The sequence below is a fragment of the Thamnophis sirtalis genome, unplaced genomic scaffold (assembly GCF_051295495.1).
Source record: "Thamnophis sirtalis isolate CommonGarterSnake01/CBP01778 unplaced genomic scaffold, rThaSir2_p1.2 scaffold_3, whole genome shotgun sequence".
NCBI lineage: Eukaryota > Metazoa > Chordata > Lepidosauria > Squamata > Natricidae > Thamnophis > Thamnophis sirtalis.
In genome coordinates, this window is record NW_028261383.1 from 59,909,209 (window position 1) to 59,919,323 (window position 10,115).

The 10,115-nt window shown below is 41.9% G+C and overlaps 1 protein-coding gene across 5 annotated transcripts in view; it reads left to right on the forward strand.

Annotated features, from left to right (window-relative positions):
* GRIP2 (glutamate receptor interacting protein 2) overlaps positions 1-10,115 on the forward strand; it is a 273,157-nt gene that overhangs the window by 259,409 nt on the left and 3,633 nt on the right. For all 5 annotated transcript variants that reach the window (XM_087708944.1, XM_087708945.1, XM_087708946.1 and 2 more), the window contains exon 23: positions 7,158-7,304. In XM_087708944.1, coding sequence (XP_087565070.1) covers positions 7,158-7,304 — 147 coding nt within the window. The remainder of the gene's footprint in view (positions 1-7,157; positions 7,305-10,115) is intronic.

The following is a 10,115-nucleotide window of genomic DNA, read 5'->3' on the forward strand; positions in this document are numbered from 1 at the left end:
GACAGTTAGAACAATTACCATATTTTTCGGAGAATAAGATGGACCTTTTTCCCTCAAAAAAGAGGGTGAAAATCTGGGTGCGTCTTGTATACTGAATACAGCATTTTTGGCTTCTCGAAACCTTGGCCCCTTCACCAAAATGGCTATGCATAGCCTTTAGGAGGCTTCCAGAGTGCTCCTGGGGGCTGGGGATGGCAGAAATAGCGAAAAACAGGCTGTTTTTTGCTACTTCCCCCACCCCCGCAGCCTCCAGGAGCACTCTATAAGCCTCCTAAAGACTATGCATGCCCTTTTTTGACAAAAAATGGGTCCGTTTTCACAAAAATTGGCTGTTTTTTTCTCGTCCCTCCCCACAAGCATCCAGGAACACTCTACAAGCCTCCTAAAGGCTATGCGTGCCCTTTTTTGACAAAGATGTTGGATATCCATTTGTCTGAAGTGGTGCAGGGTTTCCTGCCTAAGCCGGGGGACTGGACCCTGCTTAGGAAGGTTGGACCCTGAATGAAGATCTTCAAGGTCCCTTCCAACTCTGTTATTCTATTCTATTCTATTCTATTCTATTCTATTCTATTCTATTCTATTCTATTCTACTCTACTCTACTCTACTCTACTCCTTGCTCAACTCAAAGTATCCACAAGAGAGACTGATCAACCTCCACTTATAAACATTAAGTAAATATGAGGCCACTGGATTTTTATTCTACCCTCACATTGTTATTACTTTTACCCCTAATATTCTGTTAGATATTATCTTCCTATAGCTTGGATCTATTACCAAAGTCTCAATTTTGGTGTGTCCTTCTATCAGATATTTAAGTACTATCATATTCTTCCTAGTTGGATAAACATTCCCCAGTTCCTTCACTCTTTCTTCAAAGAATGTTATTAGCCCTCTGGTCATCTTCATTGCCCTTCTGTAAACTACCAGTTTCTCTGCATCCTTCTTAAATACTGGGTCCAGGAGAAGACATTGTTGGAGGTGGGATTGGACTAAAGGAGGATAAAGTGGAGCAATTCTCTCAATTTGACAATTAAACTTCTGTAACATTTAAATTGCACGAGCTGCACGAGCTGCACTGGCTACCTGTCGGTCTCCGGGTGCGCTTCAGGGTACTGATGACCACCTTTAAAGCACTCCATGGTAGTGGATCTGGGTACTTGAGAGACCGCCTCCTGCCGATTACCTCCCTTCGACCAACTAGATCACACAGACTGGGCCTCCTCTGAATTCCATCTGCCAGTCAATGTCGACTGGCGACTACACGGAGGAGAGCCTTTTCTGTTGCAGCTCCGACCCTGTGGAACGATCTCCCCGTTGAGATTCGTACCCTCACCACCATCCAGACCTTCCGCGCAGCCCTCAAGATCTGGCTCTCCCAGCAGGCCTGGGGATAGGTTTCCAAGTTACCCGCCCGAGTGTTGATTGCTGAACGAAAGTTGTGTTTTTATTTTTTTCTTTGTTCACATTTTGTTTTGTCCTTTGATACTGCACCCCCTTCCCTTGTGATTGTAAGCCGCCCTGAGTCCCCGCAGGGAAAAGGGCGGCCTATAAATCTTAATAAATGGAAAAAAAAATGAACTAAATTGAATTTCTTTTTTCATCAGCCACATCATGCTGCTGTATTTATTCCATTTTCAATCAACCTTTATTCTGGTATTTTTTTAAATGTGCTGTTATCAAGCTAGATATTCTCCATCCTGTTACCTATGCATTTCATTTCTCTTTAGAGTAATGAATGTTGCATTTTTTTTCTCTAATTTAATTCTGTTATTTTAGCCTCTTCTCTAGCATTAACTTCGCTTTTTCCTATCTTCTAAGATAATTGCTATCCTACCAATTTGGTGTCATTTGGTAATTTGATAACAAGCATTCCTTAAGCGTCCCCTCTATCTCTTCAACAATCCATTGAGAAAAATGAAATTAAGTACAATAAAATAAAATACACATTCACACCTCCCTGGCGCAGTACAAGGGCTAGGAATGAATCCCATTTGACATCAATTTAATGAGGAACACTTAAGGAATTTTTGAGCCAATTCTCAATTTAATTGTCATATACTTAAAAGCCAACTGCCCAGTCCTCCTAACTCACACTTAGCTAGCTTGCTAATAAAAATGTAACTTTTCGAATGTAAAAACTGGTATATAGTACAGCTACATCATTTCCTCGATCTATTTAGAAAGCTAATTGATGAAAAAAGTGGAAGAGCAAGACTTGCTCTTGACAAATTTGTGTTGACTTTTGATAATTGCTTTTAATTTAATATATGGTAGGCTCTAAGAAATTAACTAGCTTATTACCTGAATGTTTAATCCAATAGCTTGGAAACAGGTCTTGAATTCTTTCTGTTGCTATCCAAACTTCTTACTTCTAAAGAAATTCTTGCCTTTGCCTTCCTGAAATAAATTTTATTTGAAGTCTTTTGGAATATATGCCTGATTCATGAGAAACACGGCTATTCACTAATTGGAAAAATGGCAACTTTAAGGCTGTAATATTTAGCGTCCCATTAGCATACCAGATTGCAACATAGATATTTGCTGCTTTGATTAATAATATGAATTTTACATTTCTGTACTAAATGCTTTAGTGGGAAAAATAAAATTATAACTCTTTGGAACAACTTTAGTTTTTCCTTTAAAAAAAAAGAACGTTACATAGTAGGTCCTTATATTTTTATTTTCTGCCCTGAGAGTTCCTTCAGCCAGGCAGTTTTCAAAATATTTGTCCCTTGTTCAGCAAGATGGTTTCATTGCTTCCACCAAGCTTAGTGCCTTATAAGAGGGCTGGAAAGAGAGAAGGGGCAGGTAAGGAAACTTTTATGGCCTCAGCTGGCTATCAAATACCTGCTCTGACCTTTTTCCAGTCTTTTCATAGATAATTTGCAGCATGTTGGCTAAAACCCAAGTGATTTCACGCAGTGAGTATTAATCGTTAACTTGTCCAACTCTGGCATTCCAGTCCAAAAAAACCCTCTGCACCCCTGTTACAAAACACCATTCACCCTAACTCAACCTATACTCAGGTTTTGAAAACAGTAGCATGTTTTAACCTTACTTCCTTCTCTCAATCTGTTTCCTGTCTGACCATCAAACATCTTTCTCCTGCCTCTTTGACCCAAGGCGACGTGTACTTTTCATTCTCTTTTGTTTCCCTAATTAGAAATCTGTCTCCTTTCTTGCCTTCTTTTTAATCTCACCTAAGCCTTTCCTCATCTCCAGTGAGCACCATAGAGTTACCCAAATACTTAGCATAACGAATAACTTTCTTTTGGTTGTATCTACATTTATGATGGCTTCTTTACTTTTTTTATAGCCAAATTCTCTTTTTAGCTTTGGGATGAATTGTTTTTGGGTTAAAATACTCAATATGTATCATTTGGGGGTACATTGTGGCAGGTAGAAGGGGATTGTATGAAAAGGATGGGCCATTCCAATGCACAGAGAAAGATCATCTGATGGTATTTTATCAAGGTTCTTTCCCCATTCTTGAAACGTGAACATGGCATGGCTAATGATACCAATTTTGACTTCAAAAGATTGTTCACTTTTAGTTTTTAAGGAACAAAGAGCACTTTTGGAATTTGGAACACGCCAGAAGGCCTGTCCCTAGGTAGCTTGACCATTAACATGGCTCTCATGTTGGGAACCGTTTACTAAATAAGACAAACTGCTCAGGATGTTCTTTACTCCAATTCTGATCTTTCTCCTTCTCTTCCCTCAGAGGTGTCCTCTACTATTTTCCAGCTCAATTTGTCTTTTGTGATAAAAACGCAACACAAATACTATATGTCAGTGTGGAAGCCATTTTTCTTTTTGCAGCTTCATGATTGGCTCATATGTTAGCCTGGGAATTTGGGAGGGGGGTTGGTTGGAGCAGTAGAGTTTAGCCATAACAACATATTTTCTTTTGCGAACCAAGGACACTTGCCTGCACTTGGATGGGAGTGATTGGAGATTGTCTCCAGTTACATTTGAACGTTGAATTGGACCATGTGATAAACTTGTGGGTATAGGGCAAGGGTTGTGAACTTTCAACTGGGTGGGGAAAGCCTAGAAACTTTCAGATTCAGGTTTCCCCAGATGTGCCAACATGACATCTCTCATAAAGTGGAACTTTAAGGAATGCCAGGCCTTGGAGTTTTGTTTCAATGGGGGTGTTTCTTGGAACCCTGACACTGTAATGCACTGAGTTGTGGTGAACACCCTCCTTCTTTTAAAAGAATAAATCTGAACACATATGGAACCAAAGGAATTCTTAGAATAATTATGATATTAGTACCTTGTTTTGAAATATATCAACCTCCCATTAACAAAAATAAAGGATCTAACGAATGTTAAAAGGTGGGTGGATAAGGAAATGATTGATGTCCAAAGCATATTGGAGATATCAGCATTGAGGATTATTTGTGATAATGCAGTCAAAGATGATCCACTCTTAATGACCCAAAGCCAATCACAGACTTTGCATCTTTCAGACTGACATGTGTAGTTACTGCATGATGCAGTTTTGAAGTACCTGCAATAAGTGAATGGGGTTGGGTGGCTGAATGCCTAGTCAGCAAAGCTTTCGAAGATAGTACTGGGTAGTTGTGAAATGCTGAAGCTAAGTGAATACAGGAGTTTAATTACCTTTATAGACCTTTATTATTTTTATTGACATGTAGATGACTGAGGTTCCTGCACATAAGTGTCTTCTACCCATCTAGAAAACATGGTTTCTATTGGCTTCATGATTGTTCTAAATAAAGCAGTGTGTCAGTGTGTCAGGGTCTTGCTTAATGTTGGGCGTGCCTCCATCAAAAACCAAGAAAGAAAACTCCCAACTCCATTGTTCGTGGAATTAAAGATACTTTTACTGGTTATGAAAAGATAGCAGCGAAAGAAAAGCAAGATCTGAACCAAAAAGGCATGAACAAGTACATATCAAATGATTACCCAGCCCCTTCCCTCCAATTATCCCACCCTAGTGTCAAATCTGCAACTCCCTAAGCTGACATGTGGGGTGCATCTTCAAAAGGCCTAATCAGGTTGGTATTTGAGACAGTTGGCCTAGAACAGCGATGGTGAACCATTTTTGGCTCGTATGCCATAAGCGGGAGGAGCGCAGGGGGGTTGTGCGTGGGCATACCACACCCATAATGCAATGTGTGACCCCCCCCAGCGCACATGCACGCATGACCCCCCCATTTTTTGCATGCTTTTTTGCTCACCCCAGGCTTCAGAGGCTTTATAGGAGGCTGAGGAGGGCCTGAGGAGGGCGAAAACGGTTCCACCACAAAAGCGCGTAGGACAAAATCGCGCTCGACAAAAGCGCGCTGTGACGTCATCACAGCGCGACAAAAAAGTTCGAAAAATGTAAAAATAAAGCGAAAACCTTACCCTAAGCCCCCCAAACCTAACCCTAAACCTAACCCTAAACCTAACTCTTAACCTAACCCTAAACCTAACCCTAAACCTAACCGTTAAAGTAACGAAAAACCTAATGCTAACCCTTAACCTAACCCTAACGCTAACGCTAACGCTCTAAAGCTAACCCTAACCCTTAACCTAACCCTAACCCTATCCCTAAACCTAACCCTTACCTTTATGTGAATCGGCTTGCTTTAATTTAATTTTTATTAATTTTTATTTGAATTTTTCGATCTTTTTCGTCGCGCTGTGATGACGTCAAAGGCGCGATTTTGTCGATCGCGCTTTTGCCGTCCGCGCTTTTGACGGGTCACGGCTGAAAACATCCTCTCCCCGCCCACCCACCCCCGGGAGGCCCTCCAGAGGCTTCAGGAGTTTCCCTGAAGTCTGTGGAGCACAAAAAATGACCCTAGGGGCAAACTGGAAGTCACTTCCAGTTGCTTGTAGGGCCGATTTTAGTCCTCTGGAGCATTCAGGAGCCCTCAGGAGGCTTTCCTGAAGGCTTTGGATGGCTAAAAATGGCCCTACGAGCAAACTGGAAGTTACTTCTGGTTTGCTTGTAGGGTCGTTTTTTCATCCTCCAGAGCCTTCAGGGAAGCCTCTGGGAGGCAACTGAAGGTTCCGGAGGGCTTAAACTGGCCCTACGAGCAAACCGTAAGTTCGTTCCTGAACTTCCACTTTGCCAGTAGGGCCGGTTTTGTACGCTCTGGAGGCTTTAGGAAAGCTCCTGCAGCCTCTGGAGGGCCCAATGGGGGACCGGGGGAGGCTGTTTTCACCCTTCCCAGGCTCCTATGAAGCCTCTGGAGCCTGGGGAGGGCGAAAAATGGCTTTAAAAAAGGCTGAACTCAGCTTGCCAGCACACGCATGCGTGCTGGCCAGCTGACAGGGCAACTCCTCGCATGCCCTGACAAATGGCTCCGCATGTCACCTGTGGCACGCGTGTCATAGGTTCGCCTTCCCAAGCCTAGAACAAGTCCAAACATTGGCCATCAGCATGCGCAGATGATGACGAGAACAAAACTCCCTTCTACATAACTCCTCCATTATCATACGATTCCCTTCCCAAATACCATGCCCCCACCCTCCCTGTTTCTATGGCGGCCGATAGCAAGCAAGCGAAGCTCACATTTTTGGAATGGGATAAAAGTTGTATTATGTGGGTTCATGGGCACAAATCTACGGGAGATTCAATTAAAAATTAAAAATGCTCCTACAATGTAACAAGTTTCCAGGCCTTATTTACCTGTCATCTGATTTTCCTTCAAGGAAAAGAAAGAGCAAACCTTGGTATGGCATCTTGCACCACTATTTTTTTTTTTAAAACAATCTGATTAAATAGTTCAGGTTGAGAAAGAGTAAGTTATCCCACGGAGTAAGGTTTTGAATCCAAGTCTTCAGGGTCTAAAAAATAAAATTAGAGTGGTACTGTGGACACTTCGTGTTGCCCATGTTGTTGAATGTCTGCGGAGATTCTCAGTCATCCAGGTCATGGTTGTCCCATAGGTGCTTTTTCAAAAGGCAACGGGACTTTGTGTTTTCTTTTTTTTCCTTGAAGAGAACTGAAGAAGCTTCTTGAAACATCTTCAAAGGAAAACAAAGTCCCGTTGCCTTTTGAAAAAGCACCTATGGGACAACAAAGTTGTTGGATATTTTATAATGTCACTCTCCCTCTTGTCTAATCTCCATCTTGTATACCCAACTTCGTTTTTACCATCATCCCAATTAAAGTTGCCTTTTCTTATAGATGACAATTTACAAGGATCCCGAAACTGAAGACTTTGGGTTCAGTGTCTCTGATGGCTTGCTAGAAAAGGGTGTCTATGTGAATATGATCCGTCCAGGTGGGCCAGCTGACCAGTGTGGACTCAAGCCTTATGACAGAGTCCTCCAGGTAATCAATCACAACGGATGGGGGAAGAAAAATGGTTTCTTAAAGAGTTAGATGTGTAAGGTAAAGGTAATGGTTCCCCTCGCTTATATGTGCTAGTCATTCCTGACTCCAGAGGGTGGTGCTCATCTCCGTTTCAAAGCCAAAGAGCCAGCGCTGTCCAAAGATGTCTCTGTGGTCATGTGGCCAACATGACTAAACACTAAAGGTGCGCAGAACACTGTTACGTTCCCACCAAAGATGATCTTTATTTTTCTACTTGCATTTTTACATGCGTTTGAACTGCTAAGTTGGCAGAAGTTGGGACAAATAACGTGAGCTCACTCCGTTACGCTGCACTAGGGATTCGAATCCTCGAACTGCCGACCTTTATAATTGACAAGTTCAATGTCTTAGCCACTGAGCCACTTCATCCCTTGTTAGATGTGTATGCTCATCTAAAAGCCATTGGATACCTGCGATTAATGAGAGATTTTACCTGAAACACGCTTACCTTCTCTCTTTCTTCACCCTGTAATTTCGCCCTCAGTAAGGCAGCTGTGTTTGTGTCACTCATTTAAAATTATGTCTGTGTTCTTAAATCTGATCTTCTGTAGAGATTTTCAGTCATCTGGGTCATGGTTGTTCCAAAGGTGCATTTTCAGGAGGCAACTGGACTTTCTTGTTTTTTCTTTTGAAGACGTTTTGCTTCTCATCCAAGAAGCTTCTTCAGAGCTGAAGAAGCTTTTTTGATGAGAAGCAAAATGTCTTCAAAAGAAAAAAACAAGGAAGTCCAGTTGCCTCCTGAAAATGCACCATTGGGACAAATCTGGCCTTCAATTCTAGAGTACTAGCATTCAGCCTTTGCTCCATAATTCTGTCCCTTCACCACCATCCCGTCATCATGCTGAGAAAAGCCAGAATTGTTTTTAATCTATTTTTTTTGCTCGTCATTGTCTTCTTCTCCGTCATTCCTCCCAAAGGAGCCCAGTGCAATAAACAAAAAGAAATAACAAACAATCTTCAATAAAGGCAATTAGATAAACAAGCAACCATAAAAGCAAACGGAAATGGAAGTAGGCAATAAAAAACAGTCCAATTAAAACAAAATTCATGTTAAAAAGCAACAAATCTCTGTGATTTGTCTGGGGGATGGAAGATTGGAAGGGCAGATGGCTTTCCCTTCGGGCACAGAAGAAATTAAAAAAACAGCTGGTGAAGGGAGTAGTGAAACAAGGTCATGATTGTAGCTAATTTCTTTTCCCCTCTGTCTTTGCCCCAAAGAAAACCTTTCCCTCACCTTGCTGTTTACCACAGGAAGGAATTTGTTTTGAAACCAGCAAGAAGGGGAAAGCACGTAAAGGGAGTAGCCGGCTTTCTTTTCCACACTTCTTGATTATCTCAGAAATGAGTTACTGGTAATCCTCGACAATTGAGCCCAAAATCTATGTTGGTGAGACAATTGTTAAATGAGTTTTGCCCCCTTTTATGACCTTTCTTGCTGCAGCTGTTAAGTGAATCATGGAGGCTGTTAATAGCAATAGCACTTAGATTTATATACTGCTTCACAGCCCTCTCTAAGCGGGTTACAGAGTCATCATATTGCCCCTAACAATCTGGGTCCTCATTTTACTGACTGTGGAAGGATGAAAGGCTGAGTCAATCTTGAGCTGGTGGGAATCGAACTGCTTGCAGTCGGCAGAGTTAGCCTGCAATACTGCACTCTAACCACTGCGCTACCACGGCTCTAGTGACATGGTAGTTAAGTGAATCTTGTTTCCCCATTGACTTTGTTTGTCAGAAGGTCGCAAAAGAGAATCACATGACCCTGGAATGCTGCTTCCGGCATAAATATGAACCAGTTGCCAAGCATCTGAATTTTGATCATATGTCGATGGGGACGCTGCAATGGTCGTAAGTGTGAAAACAGTCATAAGTCACTTTTTTCAGTGCTACTGTATCTTTGAATGGGCACTAAATGAACTGTTGTAAATCTAATTCAAAATTTTCCTAGACAAGATGAAGGAGGCCATTGCTGTTGTTTTGTCCGGTACCCAGGAATTAAATTTTAAATTGGAAAGTATGTTTTTTTCCAGCCTGAGACATTGTTCTTTAAAAGCCAGTTCTGTTGACTTCTTGTTTTCCTTAGAAATCTGTTTATTATGAAACATTTAGATTAGCGACAGGGAAAACCTCTTCCATTAAATGCATTTGGCTGTCTTATCTGCCTATCCTTATATCCATAGTTTCTCTACTGTTGTCCCTGAATCTAGGCCCATGCCTGCTTCTTGCTGAAGGTCATCTGTTTTCAGTCTCCCTAGAGTCTTTTTCTCTTTTGTTTATGCTTTACACACAAACACAGAAGTTCAGGAAACAAAATGGAACAGAAGAAAACTTCCAGGAGTTACTCCATATGCAGAAGTGCTAATACCTGGCTAGTGTAACCCATGGGCCACACAGTTGTCCTTCAGTGATGGGATGCAAAAAAAATTACTCCCAGTTCTGTGGGTGTGGCTTGGTGGGGTGGCTTGGTCGGTATGGCAGAGGAAGGATACTGTAAAATCTCCATTCCCACTCCACTCCAGGGAAAAGTTACTGCAAAATCCCCATTTCCTTCTGATCAGCTGGGACTCGGGAGGCAGATGGGGGTGTGGCCACTCAGAGGTGGTATTTACCGGTTCTCTGAACTACTCAAAATTTCCGCTACTGGTTCTCCGGAACTGGTCAGAACCTGCTGAATACCACCTCTGTTGTCCTTGAAGCAAATGTATACTTGAGACAAAATTTCCAGGCCTGCTCTTGAAATTCACTTTTAGAGAGAATTTAGGAAGAGAT